Raw genomic sequence first — 23,262 nt, 5'->3', positions numbered from 1 at the left:
TTGTCTCTATTTTACAGATGAGGAAACTGAGACTCAAAATTTCCACACCTGGCCAAAGACATTCTGTGAATAGTTCACTTCACATCAACATGGACATGTTGAGCATGGAAGTCTGATTAAAGATCTATAAGCAATATCTAATTTAAGAGAATTAGGAACAGTTTCCCACTGTGACAAACAGGCAGCTCTAATAAAGATGCCTGGAGTGGTCCAGCCTGGGAGGCACTGGGGAGAGCACCTGCATCGCACACCTCCAGGGGGCAGCCTTGAGTTGTGTTCAATCCGGAGGGTACTCACAACAGCACACACATTTACAGACAGCTGGAATGGTGCCCTGGGATTGCAGCAGAGACGAGGACTGTCAGATAAACAGCAATGAAAAGCACCACGGGAAAGATCAGATATGAGACAGGAGAAGGACAGGGTGTTTCCTGGGGCTGGGATTTAAAACAAGGGTGACATGTTCTCAAGCTCCCTGCCTTTCTCTCTGCAAGGCGAGGAGAACTTAATGCTGCATATCACATACCATTCTTTTTGGTTGAGATGGGTAGACTGTATTTAACTAACCAGAGTGTCAAAATCCATGTCGAGTTTTTAATTGCCTAATAAAGTGAATTCTCCACAAACTCTACTCTGTCTGGAAGCCTCAAACAAAGGTGATCCAAATAAGTCACAGGCCTTTGTCCAGCAGTCATTTTTTTCCTAAGACTCTTTTTCAGACATTAGCCCATGGATTGGGACAGTGCGCCGGAAGGGGCCAGCAAGCCAGGAACTCTTCCCAGGCCACAAAAGCTCCGCGGACCTGAGAGGCCTCATAAGGACCAGCCAAGACTGAAACTCAGGTCTGGCTGTATTTGGTCACCGTCCCGGATGGTGGCGGGGCAGGCCATCATGTCACATCTGGGAGTTTTTCAGCCCACACGTGGGTTAAATCTCAACCACAACCTCTGTATGTGGTAGCTTCAGATGGAAACAGAAACTAGTTAGAAAAATGTGATTCTTGCGCAGGGAAGTCGGAGCACAGAAGAGTTCAGAAGTGGGCGGGTGTCTGTGTTAAAAAAAAAAAAAAAAAAAAGGGGGTGGAAACCCCACCAGCCAAGTCTGCAGAAAAAACTAAATGAAGTCTGCCTATCTCGGGGCCGGAGCCCCTCCCCTCGGGCCGCGCCGAGGAGTGTGACACAGGTGCCGCGTCCTCCCGGCTGCTGAGGGTCAACCACCGTCCCCTGGGCCGCGCCCCGCACTGGTCGGCGATGAGCAGCCCCCAGGTCACACCGCCGCCCCTGACCCGCCAAGGTGAGTACTCGCCGGGGGACGGGTCCGCGGGCGCCGAGCCGGGGAGGGGGGCGCCAAGGAGCCCCGGGGTTCCGGCCGCGCCCGGCCTCCTGGGTGACTAGGGTCCCGCCCGGCCGCGTCCCCGGGCATCGCGGGGTCCCGGGCATCACAGCGCCCCGGGAATCGCGGGGTCCCGGTCCGGAGCCCCGAGCCTGCTGCGCGGGCTCCGCGCGCCCTGGGCCTGGAGAGGCCACCACCGCCCCCGCGGCCATCCGCTGGCTTTCTGTTTCTTTGTGTGCTGTTGGGGATGTGCCTGTGGCCAGGACTTTTCCCCTAAGAGGATAAAGGGGGAGAGGCAGATCGGTAAGCAGCGCAGAGAGAAAGCGCAAGTTGTTTGCCGGAGCTGCCCGGGCAGGACGGTGGAGGCGCGTCCGCAGAAACTCTGAGTTAACTCCGCCAACTTCCCGACTCTCTCCCCGGGCCGAGCGGGAACCAGCCACACGCCCACGCCCATGTTGCAGGGATCCGCTCGCCTTGACCGTTTGAGCGGTTGCAATTCTTCAGAGGCTGTTTTCTTTCTTTCTAAAACCAGCACATGCTTTCTTGCGGAAAGGAAATCGCCGCGAGATTCTCTGTGAATCTCAAAAGCAACGTTCCGAAACACTGCTGGGCCTCCCCGCCACTGGGCTTTTGCAATAAAGAAGTAAAATTTTATTTAAAAAAAAAAAAAAAAAAAAAAGAAGGATGATTCCCTCCTGTTCCCACCCTGGTTAGGTCTGATCGTATGAAACTGTCAGAGAGGAGATATTCTGAGTCTATAATGTAATCACGTTACGTAAATAATATGATCATGATATGGGTTTATACGTCTTTAAAAGAAAACAAGGTTGTGTGGCCTTAGGCGGCAAACTTGAGCCTGGGTGAGCGGGACTGGGTCTGTATCTGCATGCTCTGCGCCTCTGTGTGGACATGGCCACGTGTGGACGGGTGGCTGAGGTGCTCGGTGCCATCTGGGTGTGCACAGAGCTCCTTGTGGAGTCAGGGCCTTGCTGCCTGCATCGGGACCTCTTGTTACAAGGAGGCAAGCCCACCTCTCTTAGCTACAGTTTCATCATCCGCAAAGTGGGAATAGCAGGATAGTGTGCCTCTTTGGGTTGTGAGAATTAAGTGCATGTCAGTGGTTCAGTGCAGATGTGAACACACGTTAAGTGCTTGATAAATGTCGGGCATCCTTATTTTCATTTTACATCATACTGTGGATCCATGAGCTTGTGTGAGTTAGTGTTTATGTGTGTGTATGTGTGTGTGAGGGTGAGTCAGACGCTAGTGAGTGAGTGTGTGTGTGTGTGTCGGGACCAGGGTTAAGGCGACAAGGCACTGTAATTATTCCAGTTCAGGCACCGAGGAAATGCAGGCCCACAGCCATTCCTGTCTGGAGAGGACAGGCTTGCTCAGGGAGCCTTGCCCTGCCCCCGACCGCACCCCCCGTGCCCCCTCCTCCCCCTACAGCAATTCTCCAGGATTCAAGTTTCAGACCTTGACCAATGACTGCAAATACTTCCCTTGCGGAACTGATGGGGATGCAGCCCTTACTTGCATACCATTCCAGATTACCCTTAGGATTTACTTTCTGGCAGGATCTCTGCCATGGGAGAACCACGGGGCCCTATTTCGTGCTGCTGACTCAGGCAGGATGTGTCTATATCCTGTCTCAGTTTACATCACTGCCCCTCAGAACCAGACGTTAGAACAGAGAGGACCCTCTGTTCCCTCCCGGCCAGGCCTCCCCTAGCCTAGCCTTTGGGCTTATGGGTTCAGCCAACTCCCATAAGCCCAAAGGCCACAGGTATTGCGGAGGAGTCCTGTGCGGAAATCCATTGCCTTGCCCTTGGAGGGAAGCGGTCAGCCTCAGCAAGGAGATGGCCAGGTCTGGCAGCTTTATATAGAATGTGCCACCTCTGGGAAAAGCAGGGAGGGTTTCGTTCAGTGCCAGATGACATTCCATCACAGCCATTGCGCAACCCCTCCAGATATCCGTGGCTTTGGGAGTCACATGGCCTCGGCACAGCCAGCAGCCGGACCTTCCAAGGGTGCCCAGAGTTGCGCAGTTATTTCTGGGGACTTGCAGTGCCCTCTGGGAAACAGGAGTGAGGGGTAAGAGGTGTTCTGTGTTTGGTGAGAACGCATCCGCCCATCCACTATGGGGAGAGAGAGAGAGGCCCTTCACTAGCGCAGAGAGGCTGGCAAGTAAAGTCAGTTTGCCTCTTTGGGTGGCAGATATACAGTCCATCAAAGAGTGAGCAAACACAACAGGCCCAGTCAGCACAAGGTACAAACCAAACAAAGTTAAACAATGCGTGAAGAGTTCATAATAGAAAAGAATAACTTTCTTCCCTCCTCCAGGGCAGTAACTTTATTCATTTATGAGACTCCTTCTAGAAGTATTATATGTAATACAATTAATTTTTCATTGGCAAAATGAAACACATATTCGACTTCATCTTTTTTGTTCATAAGACTATATCCTACAGATTATACCTTATCACCATATATAGACTCATCCTTCTGGGGCTACACAGCATGAATATTATAAATGAATTGGTTATTTTATTTAACCAATTCCTCCACAAATGGACATTTGGGTTGTGTACAGTCTTTGATTTCTTTTTTTAACCACAGTGCCATGACAACCCTTGTAAGTAGGGTTTTGCATGCATGTGTTTGTATACCTTTAGGATAAATTCCCCCAGAATTTAATTTCTGGGACCAAGAGTATGTACATTTACAATGTTAGTAGATGCTGAAAAATTACCCTCCAAAAGGTCACATGAATTTCTAACACTTACCGGTAGCCAGTGAAAACTGTTATTTCCCCACATCCTCATTCACATTGTGTGGTTTTTACCTTGGCCAATCTGATGAGTAAACCATGTTGTCACCTTTGAGTGTGCCCCTGTAATTACACGTGTTTTTGTACCTCTGTAAGATGTATTTGTTTTGCTGGGAAATACCTTGTATGGCCTTTGCCCACTTCCTACCAGGTCCCTAACCAGTGAGGAAACACGACCCAGAAGTTAAATGATGTGGCCTTTCTCTCATGATGAGTAAGAGGGTGGACCAGACCCCCACACTGGGCTGTGCTGTGGAGTCCGACCAGATGTGATCTCATCCCCAAAACTTACTGGCTTTGGGGAGGTGCACAGCACCTCGGAGCCTCAATTTTCTCATCTGTAAGTGGGAAGGGTAACAGCGACTTGGCAGGAGTCACGTGATGAACGAGAGACTAAGGACCTGGCACTGCGCCCAGCGATAGTGTTATTTGCGGCTGTTGTTAAGAGAACTCATCAAAGCAAACCTGGCCTGCAGGTGCTAGTCATCTCCAGAGTCTCCCTAGCAGACGGCAGCTGGGTTTGCTTTGGATGATGTAAGAACAACGTCAGTACCTCTATGCCAAGGCCTGTGGTCCAGCCTTGCATGGGTCACTCCTCTACAGCCTGGTCTCACAGGCATATTCTCCCCTGTTTTGCAGATGAAGCCCTGGAGGCTGGAGGATGATGACCTTCCCCAGAGCTCCCAGGTCCCGAGGGCACAGCCAGGCTGTAGACACAGGCTGTGAGACCCCAGAGCAACAGAGGCCAAACTAAGGGGGGGCGTTAGGGTGCATGTGGGCCTGCTGGCCCTGTGTGCCAGGTGGGGCCCTCTGCTGCCCACACACCGTGAGAACTGTGCCCAGGAAAGCATGGCTATGGCTTTGCACAGACACTCAGAGCCCGCTAACGACTCCACAGTGTTCCAGCCAGGCCTGTGGTCTAACCTTGGCCCGTGGCTGCCCACCATCACCCTCATCTCTGGGGTCGGGCCTGACCCACACTGGGCCACCTGGTGCCCTCCACCCTGCCTTCCACAGCTCGCTCCGTTTGGCATCCCCTAGGGCCCCTCTCTGTGCCTGGATCGCCCTGTCCCTCCAGCTTCACCCTCACGCCTGCCCGCTTCAGGCCCCTGGGCTCTCTGGGTACCACCCCCTGCACACATACACCTACTGGTCAGTTAAGACCTCCCTGGGCCCTCCTGACACTAGAAAACCACCCACCCTGGCCCTGGGGACACTTTGCAGCCCCGACAGATTTCTGAGTCTGTCGCCTTCCAGGAATTCTGACTTCCAAGAAGCTCTGTGACCCCACCTGTCCCCCCGCCACTGGGGCCTAGCTCAGAGAGGTGCTCAGCCAGCAACTTGGACACAAACAGGTGGCTGCACAGACAACCCAAAGGCCAACACTTCCAGGCCCACGTCCGCTCCAAAGGCCAAAGGCCCCTTTTAAAAATCATCTGCTCAATAGCTCCTATTCCAAAACTTGGAGGGCAGTATAAAATAAATTGAAATGGACAAAGAGTCAAACCAAACCAGATTCTCAGAACATGCTGATAGGCCCCAGCCGTCACCGCCTGGCTCTCCTTCCCGCTCAGCACTGACTGGGTATTTCATCTTCTTCCTCCTTCCCTCCCTCCCCTCCCCCTCCCGCCCTCCCCCATCCTTGCTTAGGGCTTCCTTCAGATCATTATGTAATCTGAAACTCTGCAGGAACACCACTTCCTGCCCTTAGTCATTATAAATTTTATTTTGGGTACATCCTTTCAGAAAGAACGTTAGTATGCAGCATCTTAGCCAATGGCAGATACTGTCAAGGGCCGGTTCTCTCTCACCCCAGCAAGAGCCTGAGCCCAAGATGCTAGGTCCCTTCACAGACTCAGCCTCACACAGCTTCCCCCAACCCTCCCTCCAGCCACCGGAGAGCCTGTGTTCTGGTTCTCTGCGCTCACAGACGGCCACCCACCTGCCTCGCCCGGGGATGGGTGTCAGAGCATCATTGGCTGCCCACCTGCCTGACTCTGTAGCCCTGCCCGACTCTGCAGCCCTGCCCTTGCTCCTGGCCCAACATCTTCTGCAGCTCTCATTCATGACTCTTTAGGACGGACAAATTGCTGGAGACTCAGCGTGGACTCCTCTGAGAGTTAAAAACTCCAGGGGGAGCCTAGTCCTTGGGAGCCCCCCACAATACTGTGAGATCCACCTCCTGGAGTTTGAGCAGGTGCCCACGGTAAATATCGGAGTAAAGTCTTCTTGAGTTTCTGGCAGGAAGGAAGGGACCAGTGCACCTGTTCTTACCAAAGCCTGGCCTCAGGGAAGCTAGTTAACCAGAGCCGAACCCGATGGGATACTATCAGAGCATAACTGACCTGGGGGAAGGAAAATACCCAACTCCAGCTCACTGTAGCCATCTGGGCCCACCTGCAAGGAGAGAAAAACATGGAGGAACACTTGTGAAGTCCACACTCCAGAGGGATGGGCTACAGACCTCATCCTAGGACCATAGGGTGCTTCCCCTCCCCCACACCTCGCCACCCCATTACAATAGGTCCTTTTATCCAGTATAGGACACCTGGCTGCCAAGAAAAATTACAAGACATACTAGAAGGCAAAACACACAGTTTGAAGAGACATTGTCAGAACCAGAACCAGACATGGCAGAGATGTGGGAATTATCAGACTGGGAATTTACAGCAACTGGGATGAGTAACTCTTTATGATGCTTTTATTATAGTCCCTGTCTTGTATCTGCCACATATCCCTTCTCTTATTGCCAAAACATTGCGGTCGGCATACTCTCTGGGGCTCAACGGACACACCTGTGACCCCTGCCAGGTCTCTGAGGGAAGGAGGCTCGCATCTGGGGGCCCTTGGGAGGGACAAGCTCTCGGCAAGGTTGCCCCATCATCTCACTGCACCCGCCACACCTGAAGGAGGCATTTTAGCTCCATGTGATGCACAGACTGGCATGCCACTTGCAGGGAGCACAGCTGGGACCTCCTACCCTCCTTCTCCTTCATACAACGCCCACTTTTATGAGGGTTCACGTATGTGGCTGCCAGCTGACCCTGGGCCCCAGCACTCCCCCCTTGGACCCTGGAATGGAGAGTCGTCCTATTTTACCCATAGCTATGGGCACATGTATTCTCAGCAGTGTCTTAAAGTGAAGGGAATTGTGGTTTGCCAGATCAAAACCGGGTAAACAATCCTGCCTGCCTGCCTTCTGTGTTGGATTCCGGTCTGTGACCTCTGTGTTCACCAGGCAGCAAAGTCCACTGGCTATGAAAGGCCCTTTCGCTTGAGATGCTCCCCAAGCACTCTCACTGGAACCGTACACAATACACACAGCCTTTAGCAAGCAGGGGCTTCAAGCTCAGTTCCCCCTGCTGTACTTTTTGAAGACATTTAGTACAAATACACTTGGCCTCAATTGGCTAGTGTTGAGGAGGTTAGAATACCAGCTTTAGAGCTCAGGATTTGGTCTCAAATGTGGACCAGCTCTGACCTGGCCGTGGCCTTGAACATGGCGCCAGCCCCTTGGCGCCTCAGCTCATAGATAAAACTCCTAGTATAGTGCCTGGTCCGAGTTCACCACTGCCCCTGCCTGAGGGCTTGAGGGTGTCCTCAGTGAGTTTGGGCTCACTCCCCACCGCCCAGCTCCCTCTGCATGCCCTCCTCCTGTCCCTGTTTGCTCATTTGCCACTGAAAATAATACCAAGGACAGGAGGCACAGTCCGCCCTGGTCCTTGGGTTCCACGTGGGCAAGGCCCTCAGACCCAGCAGGGGAGCTGCCTTTGCAATAGCCCTGGGATGCTGTTCCCTTCTGAGCTAGGACGGCTGCCTCCGAGGCATCTGTTCCTTCCTGCATTTATCAGAGTGGGCAAGGTGGTCGGAGAGCAGCGGAGAGCATGTGTCCTCTCCCACCAGCTATGTGATTTTGAGCAAACCTTTTACCCTCTGCAGTTCAGTCTCCTTACCTAGTCCCCGAGGAGGACCACACTTGCTCCCCCAGCCTCACCTGAGCACGAGCCCCTTAACAATAAGGGTCTCAGCTGTCTTGGGGAAGAATAGCCTCCTTAAAAACACTCATGGATCAGCTCGGTGCTTTGTGACCACCTAGAGGGGTGGGATAGGGAGGGTGGGAGGGAGATGCAAGAGGGAGGGGATATGGAGATATATGTATATGTATAGCTGATTCATTTTGTTATACAGCAGAAACTAACACACCATTGTAAAGCAATTATACGCCAATAAAGATGTTAAAAAAAAAAATGAATGAATGGATGGATAGATGGAGGAATAGATGGATGGATGGATGGAGGGAGGGAGGGATGGAGGGAGGGAGGGATGGAGGGATGTGAAGGTCCAACCAGTGTAGACAAGCCTGGTCTACACAGAGAGTGCTGTCGGTCCCATATTCACCTGCATCCTCTCCCAATCCTATGTAAGCCCTGCCCCCTCGGTGGCCCACAGTGGCCTCTGGCTCAGCCCACTGACCTTTCCCCACCTGGCATGCCTTGTGCACCCCAACCTGTGTGCACACGGGGCCCCTTCCCTCCCATCTGGCCCGCAGACGCTCCATCTTTCAGTGTCCTCTCTCACCAGCGTTTTTCTCTTTCCCTTGATGCTGCCATTGGATGGGTGCAGAGCTGGGCCTCCCCTCTCTCCTTGGAGGGGCCCCTTCTCTCCCTTTCCAGCCTCTTCCCCGTGCTCGAACTCCTGCGAGGAAGCCGGGCCTTCTCTCCTTCCATCGTGCCGTGGGACTGACTTGTCATTTGAATGGCCCTCCTTCAGCTTCTGCCAAAGTTCTCATTTTAATGAATTCATTTCAGCTTTGGCTGAAAATCCCAAGCTGTCATTTTTTTTTTAATTTTACAGTCTTTTTTTTTCCTTTTCTACAAATTCTGTAAAGTATCCTGACCGACTGTCTCCCTGACTCAAAGCGTAGAAAGTCGGCTGCGCTCTACTTAAGTTATCTCATTTCACCCTCTAGCAGCCCTACGGCAAGTATTTTTATCTCCATTTTGCACGTGATGATTCAGAAACTCAAGAGGCAGCGTGCATTGCCGACAGCCGAGACCCCTCACTCGTGCACAGCAGGTGTTTCTAGGAGGGGCTTAGCCGGGGCCACCTCACACATCAGGCACAACTCTTAGAGCTTTTAGAGAACCACAAAAAAGCTTTGGTTCTTTAAAAATCAAACGGGAAAAAATGAACTTTTAAGACTAAACCTTGCATTTGTCTTTATATCAATGCCGCTCTAAAATACAATTGTTAATATCTGGGGGGAGAAGGGACCAGGAAGGAGGAGCACCCAGGCCCACGAAGGCCATCCTGTGGCCCTGGCTCAGCCCATCCAGGCCCCGGGGCTGGGTACCCACTGGTCTCTGCACGGCCCGACCGCTCTCCCTGCCCAGCGCCCAGAGCCCTGGCCCTCCTCTGCGTGGCTTCCATCTCGAATCCACACACTCCCCCAGCCCCAGCAGTGCTGCCCAGCCCAACCACGGCAGGACCCCTGGGCTGGGCAGCTGCAGTGTCTGCCCTGTGCCTGCTCTTTGCCTTTACCCTCAGGAGATTGCGAGAATCCAAAGGAAATGCGTGAGGATACCCAGGACTCTCTCTCTCTCTCTCTCTCTCTCTCTCTTTTTTTCTTGGCCACGCAGCATGCAGGATCTTAGTTCCCCAACCAGGGATCGAACCTGTGCCCCCTGCAGTGGAAGGGCAGAGTCTTAACCACTGGACCGCCAGGGAACTCCTATCTCTATCTCTATCTCTATCTATCTCTGTCTCTATCTCTATGTCTATCTCTGTATTTCTCTTATCCTCTTGCGTTTTTAAGCGAGGAAGTTAGGCTATTCTTCACTTCAAAGTTTAAAAGTAAGTTTCCTTTGCCCTGTTTCATTATGAAAGAAGCAATTCCTGTTCACTGTACAATTATATATACAAGACCAAGAAGAGGGATATAGGAAGATTCTCTCTAGAGCAGAGGTGACTTTCAGGTACCCGTGGGATAGCCAGGTGACAGCTGGAAGGCAGTTCAGAAAGAGACCCAGACAGAGATAAAGACGGAGGACCTCAGTGTACAGAGGCCACACAGCGAGGGGCCCGGGGGGAGCCACGAAGAGCCTGCTGAGGTCGCACTGATCTCTCTGGATGGTGGATCTCAGCACAGGTGCAGAGGCGGTGTGGGGGGTGCTCTTGGCCACACCCGGGGAGGATACACATGGTACCTTGTTCAACCGGAAGATGTTACCTGGATGTAGCTATTATTACTCCAGAAATAGGTATTATTAGCTCCATGGAGATATGAAAACTGGGTTTCAAAGGGGTTATTCCCCCAGGGCCTCACTGGGCATCACTGTCACTGTCCAGCCTCGAGCCAGGTGTTCCTTCTGCCTCTGGGATGAGGCAGCCCCCGTGCTGGGAGGGGTTTGCCCACGACCCCCTGCCCCTCTGCGCAGCTCCACGTGGCCCTCAGGTCACTCTTCTGCCTCAGAAGAAAAGGCTATTCTTTATCCACCCCACCCCGGGCCACTTGGGCCGGCTCCTCTCTCCTCTGCTGGCCCCCACCTGGCAGCCCAGCAGCTGCTGATGAAAGGCCCACAAGGGCTGGGCTGTGACCGGGCAAGTGCAGCCAGCTGAGGCCAACCCACACACAGTTCCCACTCTTCCCCGGGGAGGCAGCGGGCAGCTGCCTCTCAGGGTCACTGCCAGGGCACCAGGAGAGAATAACGCCTCCACCAATTCCTGGCCAACTTCTGGAATGCCTCCACCACAGACCCACCCCTGGGCTGGCAGCATTGTCTTTTGTTGAAGTATCACCAGTCACGGGACCATTCCTGCACTGTGTGTTCTCCTCTGCTAGGCACTTTCAGATCTAGTTCCTTTCTTCATTCAAGAGTCACTACTGGCTGTTTATCCATTCTCTATATACAAGCTTACATTGGCTCACCCCAACCTCCCAGTCCATCCCTCCCCCAACCCCCTCCCCCTTGGCAACCACCAGTCTGTTCTCCCACTGTATACCACAGAGAACTATATTCAGTATCCTATGGTAAACCATAATGGAAAAGAATATTAGAAAAGGAATATATATATATATATGTATAACTAATTCACTTTGCTATACAACAGTAATTAACACAACCTTGTAAATCAACTATACTTCAATAAAAAATAAAATGAAAAAGAAAGAGGCACCACTCGCCTTCTCTGATAGGTGAATAAAGCAAAGCTCAGAGAATTTAGGAGAGTTTACACAGCCAGCTGTAGTGCATGGAGTGCGGGTCTCTGCTTCCCTTGGGGGTGCACTGTTTCTGCCATGGAAACTCACTCAGCAGGTTCTTAAGTGGGGACAGGATGGGGTGGTGCGAAGGAGCTAATGCTGGGACTGCAGAGTCACCAATAGGATTGAAAGCCACCCATCCCTCAATCTCCCAAATCAGTGGCTTCCCACCTGGGGTCCCCACCCCGAAAAACACGCACGTTAAAAAACGATGTCACAGCTACAAATCTCCACTGCAGTTCTTTTCAGAAGAAATGACATTTCTACAAAATAAATTCTTAGATGAAGTCTGGAAATATGAAAGCAATAAATACCCATCTGTTATAGTGGAGTGGGGGAGAAGAGGCCTGGTGACCCCACTCCACGGCCCCCTTGTGATGGTCACTCTCAAGTCATCGCTGGACACTGAGGGCTTCACGTAACCCAATTTGCAGGCTCCTAGCTGGTGCCTCCCAGGACGGTCAACTGATGTCCGGTTACTATTCGTCGTCAGTGATGATGCTTTGGGGCTTGCATCTCAGAGGGTCCTTCCGTATTAGACATTTCCATCACATGAAGCCGTAAAATGCCTTCACTGTGGTTCAATTATTTGCCTACAGCCAGACTGCAGTGTACATCCAGCTGTCAATCACTTTACCAATTAATTCCCTGAGAGAGGTTCTTATCAAACTTTAAGAGTCCATGAAGAAAATCTGAAAAGTTAGAAACTAGATGGATAATTCCATTAGGGAAACGATTTATCCACAAATGTTTACTAACCACCAGGTACATCCGTGGTTCATCAACAGAAATTCATAGGCTTACGATGTGTCCGTCTTGTCATCTGCCCTATGGATGCAGGAGGAGACAAAGAAAGTCTAAGACAAGATCCCTGCCCTCAAAGCATCGTTGGGCTTCTTGGGGCAGCAAGACACACATCGTGACAGGAATAAAAAGCATCCCATCATCCTAGTGAGAAATTACTTATCATAGGAATTCAGGTTTCAGATCAAATTGCCTGTGTCTTTTTGATATTTAAAGAAGATATCTAGATATTTAAAGAATAACTTAGGGGCTTCCCTGGTGGCACAGTGGTTGAGAGTCCGCCTGCCGATGCAGGGGACACGGGTTCGTGCTCCAGTCCGGGAAGATCCCACATGCCGCGGAGCGGCTGGGCCCGTGAGCCATGGCCGCTGAGCCTGCGCGTCCGGAGCCTGTGCTTCACAACGGGAAAGGCCACAACAGTGAGAGGACCGTGTACCGAAAAAAAAAAAAAAAAAAAAAAAAAAAAGAATAACTTAAAGTAAGATAACTTCTCAAATATAAATTGCTATCTAAAACTAGCTAATATTGACAGCTGATATTAAATTATGGTGAATTTCTCCTTAACCAGATATAGGTTTATCTTGTTGAATTAAGACTTTGTACTTGAAGAAGTTGTCAGTGACCTGTCAACTGAAAAAAATGCACAACCGGGACTTCCCTGGCGGCACAGTGGTTAAGAATCCGCCTGCTAATGCAGGGGACATGGGTTCGAGCCCTGGTCCGGGAAGATCCCACATGCCGTGGAGCAACTAAGCCCGTGCACCACAACTACTGAGCCTGTGCTCTAGAGCCTGTGAGCCACAACTACTGAGCTCATGTACCACAACTACTGAAGCTCACACACCTAGAGCCTGTGCTCAGCAACAAGAGAGGCCACCACGATGAGAAGCCCATGCACCACAACAAAGAGTAACCCCTGCTCGCCATAACTAGAGAAAGCCCATGCATAGCAACAAAGGCCCAATGCAGCCAAAAAAATAGATTAAATAAAATAAATAAATTTATTAAAAAATAAAATTTAAAAAAATGCGCAACCTAAAATTTGAGAGTTATGTTTTATTCAGTGGACAAATCTGAGGACTTAAGCCCAGGACACAGTGTTCAGATAATTCTGAGAAACTTTTCCAAAGAGACAAGGTGGGGAGCCAGGATATATAGGAGTTTTTGCAACAAAAGACCAGGTAGTCAGAACATCAAAAGGTTACTGTTAATAAGAGAAAAGCAGATATCTCATGTTAATGAACTTAGTGCTTTTCTATGTATGGGAAGATGCAAGAGTCAGGGCTCACTGAAATCATTCCTTTGATACGCACCTCAGCTCTCTGGGGCCAGTATCCTGTGCTTTCTCATCCTGAGTCTCCTCAGGGCGCATCGCTGCGGGTGGCTGCAGTAGCTGAATGCTGGATGTCGGGCATCCTGTTCCATCCTGAGTTCTCTCAGGGCTCACCGTCTGTAATGTGATGGCTTGATGGCTGCAGCATCCTCTGTTTACTGATAAGACAGGCAATATTTAGTTCACAGACCAATGCTGATTGTTGAGAATGTTCTAACTCTGGGAAATGACTTAAGTCAAGACAAGTTGCAAGGATGTAAAAATACAAAAAGTACTGCAAGTATACGGGGTACCTGCTGTGAGCATGGATGGTCTGGTGTGTCATACACGCTGAGCAAATGTTGGTTCAAAGTGTTTGTTCCTCGTCACCCTTATCCCCCACTGTGAGTTGGGTCTGTGGATGGAGCCTCCATCTTCCAGATGCAGGACAGGCTGGGAGTGGCAGGGCTGTTATTTGAACCCAGATGCTCCAACCCTGAGGCTGTCTTTTAAGCCCTGCTCACCGCCACCATTTGTATGTGTAGGAAATGGGGAGTTTCAAAGGGGAAAAAAATTCTCTTTCACAGGAGTGAAAGAAAGTTGGTTCCAATGCACTTTTAAACTACACTTACTTATATCAGGCTTTGGTCACCACCCCTAGGTCATTTCCTATTAAGAATCTTGGAGCTTCTGAAAAGATCTTCTGGAACATGCTATTTTTAAAGAACTCAATTGAGTGACATGATGTTTGTCACTCACTGAAAAAGCAAACAATACTAGAGAAAGTCAGAATACATCTTTGAGGACAATGCAGTCAAAGGCAGATGAAATCCATGATTTCCCTTCCTAGTTCAGACACCCTGGAAGGCTGTGCTTCCCGCACAAGGGCACTTCAGGGCTGTTTATTTCCTGAGGCTCTGGCCTATGGCCAAATCTTCACCATCCTCTGTGCTTTTGGTAAAAGCCATGGGGTCACACTGCCCTGAAGGCACAGTTATCTGAGTTCCTGCCCTCCTTGCCCTGGGGCTCTGGGAAAAGAGGCCTGACTGTCTACCCAGATAAAAGGCTGACCTCTCACTGCCCTGCCTCCTGCCCAGGGGCCCCATGGTTCTCCTTTGAGCTCCCTTGAGTGGGGCCCTCCCTGAGGAGAAATGAGCAGAGGGTGGGAGTTCTCCTCTGACTCGGCTTCTGACGTCTCCTGAGCCAACTAGCTCCACTCAGGGACCCTTGTACCACAGCAGGACGCTGCCCAGACTTCCTCTGGCCTCCCTGGAGCAAGCCCTTGGTCTAGCCAGGCTGTGACCACTTGGATAGGCCATTTGTCTTGCTCTGGGACCTGACATCTCAGGGCTCAGGATTCCCTGGAGAGACTCTCTATGACGGGGCCTTGCCAGTCAGTGCAGTCAGCCAGGGGAGGTACCCAGGGCCCAGTCGGAGAGGCCCGGGCCACAGCTCTCATCAGCAGAGATGGCCTCAACCCCATGCAAGGTTTAAAGCCCATGCCACCTCTCCAACCACTGTCTTAACCCCACCACTAATCAGTGTATGTGAACTTGGGATGGTGACTTCACCCTCTTTGGCTTCCACTACCCTGGTGCCTGCATCCTCTCATACGCATGGGGTGTTCAAGATGCAGTGAGCCCTGGGTGTGGCCAGACTCTGGAATCTATATAAAGTGGCCACAGTAGTGGACAGTGGCCTGCGTTCTAACAGCTAATGATCACACAGGTTGAAAGTATAGGCTGCGAGTGTGACAGACCTGGGTTCAAGGTGCAGGTCGGCCACTCAATGGCTCCATCCCCGTGGGCACCTTAAATGAGAAGATGTAGGTAAAGGCCCAGGCCGAGCAGGGGGCAAGCACAATGCAAATGTTAGCCTGAGAGGGAAGAGAGAGACTCAGTGACACAGAGACTGAAGCCAGGGGTCTGCAAACAAAGGCCCACAGGCCAAATCCACTTGCCACCTGTTTTTATAAGTAAAGTTGTATTGCAACACAGCTACACCCATTTGTTTGCACGTGTCCATGACTGCTTTCATGGGACAATGGCAGAGTTGTAGCAGAGACCACATGGCCCACAAAGCCTAAACTATTTACTATGTGGTCCTTTATTTAAAATGTTTTCTGACCTCTGTCTTGAACCAACAGGAACATCTCCAATGGCTCGACTTCTAGGCCTAGAGCCTACCTGGCCCCATTGCACCTCTCTCTGGGGAAACCATAGCCTCATGGGTGGATGAGAAGCCACGGAAAAAAGACCTGCAGCTGAGGCCAGGGACCAGGCAGCAGCCAGGGAGGCCCATCAGACCAGGCCCAGCTCTCACCTGGGTGCAGATGGAGTGTCTCATTTCCCTGACCTGATCCACCCAGGCTGCCAAAGGGAGGATCCCTCTCCTGGCCTTCACCTTCTCTTGACCTCTTGTCACCCCCTCTGTAGACACAGGCAGCCGGGGCTTTCCTGCTGCCCTGGAGAAAATCCTCACCCCAACTAGGCAGGTGTAGGAAAAAAGGCCACACACCAGACAGGCTCTCCCTGGACCAGCCATCTCTCCCCTCTTCATTCAGAAAACAGGGCTTCTCACTAGGACCCAGACTGGTGTTGGGCCAGGAGCATTGTCCTGAACTTATTTTTTTTTTTTTACTTTTTATTTTATATTGGAGTATAGTTGATTAACAATGTTGTGTTAGTTTTAGGTGTACAGCAGAGTGCTTCAGTTATACATGTATCTCTTCTTTTTCAAATTCTTTTCCCATTTAAGTTGTTACATAATATTGAGCAAAGTTCCCTGTACTATACAGTAGGTCCCTGTCGTTTATCCATTTTAAATACAGCAGTGTGTACACGTCAACCCCAAACTCCCAATCTATCCCTCCCCCCACCCTTACCCCCTGATAACCATAAGTTTGTTCTCTAAGTCTGTGAGTCTGTTTCAGCTTTGTAAATAAGTTCATTTGTATCATTCTTTTTTTTAGATTCCTCATATAAGTGATATCATATGATATTCGTCTTTCTCTGACTTACTTCACTCAGTATAATAATCTCCATGTCCATCCACGTTGCTGCAAATGGCATTATTTCATTCTTTTTATGGCTGAGTAGTATTCAAATGTGTGTGTGTGTGTATGTGTGTGTATCACATCTTCTTTATTCATTCCTCTGTTGATGGGCATTTAGGTTGTTTCCATGTCTTGGCTATTGTGCAAAGTGCTGCTATGAACTTTGGGGTGCATGTATCTTTTCAAATTAGAGATTTTGTCTTTTCTGGGTATATGCCCAGGAGTGGGATTGCTACAGATGGCGTTATTTCATTCTTTTTTATGGCTAATATTCCATTGTATATATGTACCACATCTTCTTGATCAAACTTATTGACATCTCTCCACATCTCAGGAGGTTATTATCCCTCTTTTCAGATTGTATATGGAGTCTCGGGGGGGAAAAGTGTGTCCACACCTCACCGGTTATAAAACAGTGGATCCTGAGTTCAACCATAGTCTCCCTGAGTCTACACCCATACTCTTTGCCTCTGCCACCGGCACCAGCAAGCTTTTAGCTCAGAAGTCACAGTCCATGAGCCTGTTTTGAGCACCAACTGTGTGTCAGGCCCTGGGGATGTGACAGTGGACAAACCAACAGTCATCCCAAAAGGGAGCTTATGCTCTAGTGCGGATGGACAGATGGACACAAGACAAGTGGGTAGAATGCTCAGTAGGTGAGATGGTGCTAAGTGAAGGGAGGATGATCAAGCCAGGAAACGAGAGAGGGTGGAGGGACGAGAGGGGGTGCCATTTTAGAGAGAATCTTCACTGGGTAAGGTGATGTTCAGGAAAGACCTGAAGGAAGCCAGGGAGCCAAACGCAGGAATATCTGAGAGGAGGCACAAGAGGCAGAGAGCACAGCACATGCAAAGGCCCTGCGGTAGGAGCAGGCTTGGCCTGATCAAGGAACGGACAGAGGCCAGTGCCCTGAGGAGAGGAGAGTGGAAAGTGGTAACTAGGAGATGAAGTCAGACAGATAAGGCAGCAGAGGGACGATGGGACTGTGTCCCAGTACCCGCTGTAGCACCTTCCTGAGTCTCCCCTGCCAGAAGGCTTCTAACCCCGAGAGAGGAGCCCCTCAGCATCTCCGCTAACACTCAAGCAAGTCCCTGAGTGAGCCGTGACATGGGGTAGGAGCTGAGAGGGAGGGAAGAGGAAGGCAGAGAACTCCCAAGGGGTGCCTGAGATGCAGGGGGAGACGGGGGGACTTCAGCAAGTGCCTCATTTGCTCTCAGCTGCCCTGAAAGACGCCTCAGATGCAGGCACACGTGTGCACACACGCACATACACACACACAGAGGCCGGCTTTCAGAGCCTCTCTGAAACTGCTAGTTGCATCTTTCATGTAGAGCTTTTCCGCAGGACCGTGCCGAGCTCTACAGAGAATGAGTGTGGATGTGGGGTCCCCAGTACATGCTGTCACAGGCACTCCGGACACTTGGGGACCAGCTGGGAGCATGAAGAGATGGCACAGAGCCCCACCCAGAGCCAGAGGGGGGGTGCGTTTGTCCCTCCCCTGCAGCTCTGAGCCCACGTAAGCCCCGGGGACGCAGCCCAGCAGAGGGCATGGAGCAGCTCCCAGGGGTGGAGGGTCTGGCCCAGCAGGGGTGGAGAAGAGAACCAGGAAAAGGTGTGGACAAGGGTGGTCTAGAGCCCCAGGCTCCTGGGGCCCATGCTGCCACCTGCCTGGGGAAGGAGGTCCCCACAGACCCCTCAGCCTCCCACAGAAGACACAACTGGCAATCCCAGAGAAGCTTCTGAAAGCCGGCCTCTGTCCGTGTGTGCACACGTGTGCCTGCATCCCCAGCAGGATGAAAGAACAGCCTAGAAACACAGGCTCTTTCTCCCTGAGATTGGAGAGGTGGCCAGCACAGGCTCCTACAGCTCAGGTTGGAAGCCAGGACTCTACTGCCTGTCTCTCTGCAGCCCCTATGTCAGAGGCACAAATTAATACAACTCTCTGCAGAGGCAGGTCCCTGCAGCAGCCAGGTTCATAAGGCAGGAACGGAGGTTGAGAGATTATTCTCATCTGCTTTATATTTACACACTGTTGTGTTTAGTCTTCCGAGCAGCCCCGGGAGCCATCCAGTTAAGTGACCAGGGCCACGTAAACACGACCCAGGAGCTCATCCTGGGCGCCTCTGGTCCTCGGATAACATGATCCCAGCACGAGAATCCAGGTGCTACTCAAGTGACTGGCTTCTCACCTCCACGAACAGCCCTGCTGGAAGTCGGGCCACCGGGCACTCATTTGTACTCGGAACTGCTCACACGTACCAAGGCAGGAGCACATTTCTTATCTCGCCAGGTCCTCACGGCAGCCTGATACAGGCCGGAGGGCGTGGAGAGGGCGTGGAGAGGGCGTCAGCATCTCCTGAGTCTCTCTAAGCCAAGGTGTCAGCGCGGGCTGTCCATGTGCCCACTGGGGAGGGGAGTGCTCTTATACACTACTTAAAAGAGGGGTCGGGGTATCACACAACTCAGTATCCTGAGTGTTCCTGGAAAGGGGATAAAGTGACTGTCCCGAGGCCACACCAACAGCAACTGGCAGAGGCAGGCCCACATCCAGGTGTCATTCGATTCCAAACTCTGCACCTGACAGGCTCACCTACAGGCAGGCAGTAGCCTCGCCCCATGATGCCGTGCGCTTTATGTGCTACAAACCTAAGGGGCTTTTGTACCCAGTCCTAAAAAGGAATGAAATACTGCCATTTGCGGCAACACGGACGGACCTAGAGATTATCACACTAAGCGAAGTCAGACAGAGAAAGACAAATATCATATGATATTGCTTATATATGGAATCTAAAAAAAAGAAAAAGATGCAAGTGAACTTATTTACAAAACAGAAATAGACCCACAGACAGAAAACAAACTTATGGTTACCAAATGGGAAAGGGAGGAGGGATAAATTAGGAGTCTGAGATTAACATATACACACTCGTATATATAAAATCGATAATCAATAAGGACCTACTGTAGAGCACAGGGAACTCTACTCAACATTTTGTAATAACCTATAAGGGAAAATCTGGAAAAGAATTTATATATATATATATATATATATATATATATACACACACACACACACACACACACACACACACACACATATATACATATAATAACTGAATCGCTGTTCTATACACCTGAAACCAACACAACATTGTAAGTCAACTCTGCTTCAATAAAAATATAAAATCTAAGAGGATAAATGCTTCACGCTTAAGCCTGCCCCCCCCAAACACACACAGGTGGGGAGACCTGGCCGGCAGCACCCTCAGGGAGCCCACCTCTTTGCTTTCAGCTCAGGTCCCACCTCGCTCCTGAGCGGGGTCGCCCGGGGTGCTGCCCTGTACCAGCAGCGCAGCGCACATAGCTTGGCTGTGTCTGCGTGCAAAGGCGTTGTATTTCTTCCGGCCTTTTTTTTCCTTCCCTTTATTCACGCTGATGGAAACGGCTCCTTCACCCAAGGTCTGCCTCTGATAAGGCTCCCAGCGGTTTCAAGAAAGCAGAGCTGAGCTTCTTATCAGGCAGCAGCAGGGGATCTGGTGCCAGCACTGGGCGGGCCTGGTGCTGATAAAATGGTCCTGGGCCCAGCGCTCACCAGATGCTTTCTCAACCTGCCCCCAGATGCTTTCTCAACCTGCCCCCAGGGCCCAACCCGTCAGAAGTGCGGGCAGTGAGACCCAGGAGGCTTCTTTGCTTTCTTAGACATGAGAGCTGACTTCCAGTGACCACAGGCCACAGGACCTGATGGGGAGCAAATAGGGACAAAGTTTTGGCGTGGAGGCTGATGGGGGGAAAGGGCCTCAGGAGGCCTTAGGGCTCTGGACATGGCAGTGGGAGTCGGCTCCTCCCAGGGGCATATCGGGATCAAGTGTGTGGTTTGAGCCCTTCCCTCTGAGGCGCTGTTGTTCCCAATAAGACACTGAGACTAGGAAAGGGGTGGCGGGTGGGGGGGTGTTAAGGCATTTGGTCTAATGTGGTGTGATCAGGTTTGAAGCAGGATTGCAGCCCCCAAAGCTCAGGCTGCCCACCCTGCTCCTGGAAACTCTGATTTGAAGGAGATCAAGGAGCTCACCCCTCCTCCGACCCTCCACACACACCACTGGAAGACAGAAATTCTACCCTCAAAAGTTAACTTCTTTTCCTTTAAGCTTGGGTCACTGTTAAACTTCCTTGTCCTTAGAGTAGGACAGACTGGGCTAGCTGACTGTTTTGTGAAAAGTGACTTGGCCTTTCTGACCTCAGTTGTCCCATCTATAAAATGGGCTGGTCATCCCTGTGTCCAGTGCCCTGCTGGGAGCACTCAGGATTTCACAGGTGGAGGGCATCTCACCATGACTGGCCACCAGGGTCCGCCCTACATTGGAAGGCAGGGCCAGGGCCTGGCAGCAGGGTCAGCAGTCGAGCCTTAGTCTGGGTTTGAATCCTGGCTCTGTCCTTGGCTAAAGTCACTGAGCTTCAGTCTTTTCATATTTAAAGCAAGGATGGAAATGCCCGGTTGTTCGGGGGAGTTCAGCTCACGAGAGGTACTTGTGATTTGTGGCTGTCCCATGAGAGCGGGTTTTGAGTGAGAAGCGTCTTGAGTGTGAGATGACGTGAGCGAAGCCCCAGCACAGAGCAGACCCATAAAAAGCAGTGGCAGGAACCCAGCCGGTCTCCTGGCTGCCCTCTGCTCCAGGCCGTTACGCACATGGATGCATACAGGGCTAAAGGTCCCTCCAAGACCCGGTGGAGACAGTAGCCTTCCATGCAGGGTGGTCAGGCAGGGCCACCTGGCCCCATGGGCCAGTGACTGGAGGTGCAGCCACCGAGGGGGCCCACAGGATGGGTGCAGAGGGGTGCAGCTGCCTTCAGATGATTTGCAGGAGTGCTGTCAAAGCAAACGTCATGGAAAGGAATGGCGGCATTGCTGGGCAGAGCAGCTCCTGCCTTTTTAGGCCCTAAAGCAGGACCATGCGGGTGGTCGGCCCTGAGATGGACAGGGCCTGAGAGGCCTGAGATTAGAGCTGAAATGTCGAAAAAACAGCCTTCCCAGACAGCAAGGCTGACAAACGCTGAAAGCCAGAGAAAGGGCCGGCTGAATGGCAGGGCAGGAGGGCCAGCCAGGGTGGCTGCTCACGTGAGCTGGTGTCGGGGGAAGAAGCAGTGGGGCCCCTCAAATCTCTCTCCCGAAATCAGTCAAAGCATCCATGGGTAATCATGAGAACCAGAGGACCAGCATGTGTAAATGTTCTCTGCAGTGTGGGGAGATAAAAGCAAGCACCTGCCACCTAGTAGGTGCTCAGTTCAGTTTGGTTGGTTTAGCAATCACTGCACACTCCTGCTTTTGTAACTACTCGTCTGGATGATTTTTACGGCTGCATTTCACTGGACCGCTGGGAGGAGCTTTTACTTAGTAAGCTTCTGATGACCACCTTCTATGTGCCGGTCACCTTGCAAAATGCCAGACACCAATAGGAAGATGCCACAGCCCTCCCGGTACCCCAGAGTTATTTTGATGTGTTTGATGAGCTTGTCCATAGAAACAGGAGGTCACTTCCCCCTGGAAGGTCAGAACAGACACCCTCCATGGGTGGAGTTGGACCAGAGTGGATTGACGTGTGGACATTCACCAGATAAGCCAGGTGGAGTGGACATTCCAGGCAGAAGGCACAGCATGAGCCAGTACCTGGGGGTGTAAAATAGAATTGGAGTCCGTGTGACCTCCAAGGGGCTGACAAGGGACAGGCAGATGGTAAACGTGTGAGATGACAAGGTGGGAATTCCGACTGCTTGAGGCTATGGCTCTGGGCTCAGGCCTGGGAGTTCCCAGTGCTCTCCTCTGGATGAATCCCTGTTAGGAAACTCACAGTGCATCTGCTAAGTTGACAAAAGAACTGAATAGTCTGTGGAGGTGGCATGCAATATTAGGGACATACTTACACTAAAAATTGCGTTGTTATTTATCCAAAACTCAAATTTAACTGGCATCCTGTTTTTTTCTGGCAACCCCAGGAGGACAGGGCCTGGACATGGGTGTTTTTTAAAGGGTCCCATGAGATGCTAATGTCCAGCCAGAGCTGAGGACAGTGAGTCAGAGGTTCCTACTGCTGTGAGCAACCCACCATCTCGAGCCCCTGGCCAGGTCCCTAACTATAAAGATTTCTAGTAGATGGGGCATTTCCAGTCTTAAAAACATCTTCGGGGAACCTTTTGAGATTTCCCCTTTATTTATCCTTTCCATCTATCTCATGGATGCCACCCACAGTAGTGAAAAACTTATTTTTTGTGTAAATGTGAAAATCTGAAACCCATCTTAATTTTTTAATGCTTTAAATGATGTAATTGTAGAAATGATTCAATAATTGGATATATTTAAATACAAAACAATAAATCCTTATTCATAATGCTCCAACACACTGATGTCTCCTTTTAACTGCTAACCACACTCCTTCCAGAACCTCAAACTCTCTAACCCTCAAGACTCCCAGCCTTGTCAGGTGTGCCTTCCTGGAGCCCCGACCTCACACCCATACCGCCTTCTCCATGTCCACTACTCTCAGCCCTGTTGATTGCTCATTGTGTCATGCTGATCCTTTCTTGATAGCTCCCAATGACTCTTCTAAACTTAGAAGAGAGACAGTTCTCCTCCTCTCCATCCCTGTGCTACAAAATTTCTAGAGATTCCTTTTTATAAT

The 23,262-nt window shown here is 51.0% G+C and overlaps 1 protein-coding gene across 1 annotated transcript in view; it reads left to right on the top strand.

The window, feature by feature from the left end:
* Nucleotides 1-831: 831 nt before the first annotated feature.
* GYPC (glycophorin C (Gerbich blood group)) overlaps nt 832-23,262 on the top strand; it is a 44,264-nt gene continuing 21,833 nt past the window's right edge. Inside the window, exon 1 of the mRNA XM_079710635.1 lies at nt 832-1,293. Coding sequence (XP_079566761.1) covers nt 1,251-1,293 — 43 coding nt within the window. The 5' untranslated portion in view covers nt 832-1,250. The remainder of the gene's footprint in view (nt 1,294-23,262) is intronic.

Source organism: Hyperoodon ampullatus, assembly GCF_949752795.1.
Source record: "Hyperoodon ampullatus genome assembly, chromosome: 8".
NCBI classification, from domain to species: Eukaryota; Metazoa; Chordata; class Mammalia; order Artiodactyla; family Ziphiidae; genus Hyperoodon; species Hyperoodon ampullatus.
This window is presented reverse-complemented; position numbering and strand designations above follow the sequence as displayed.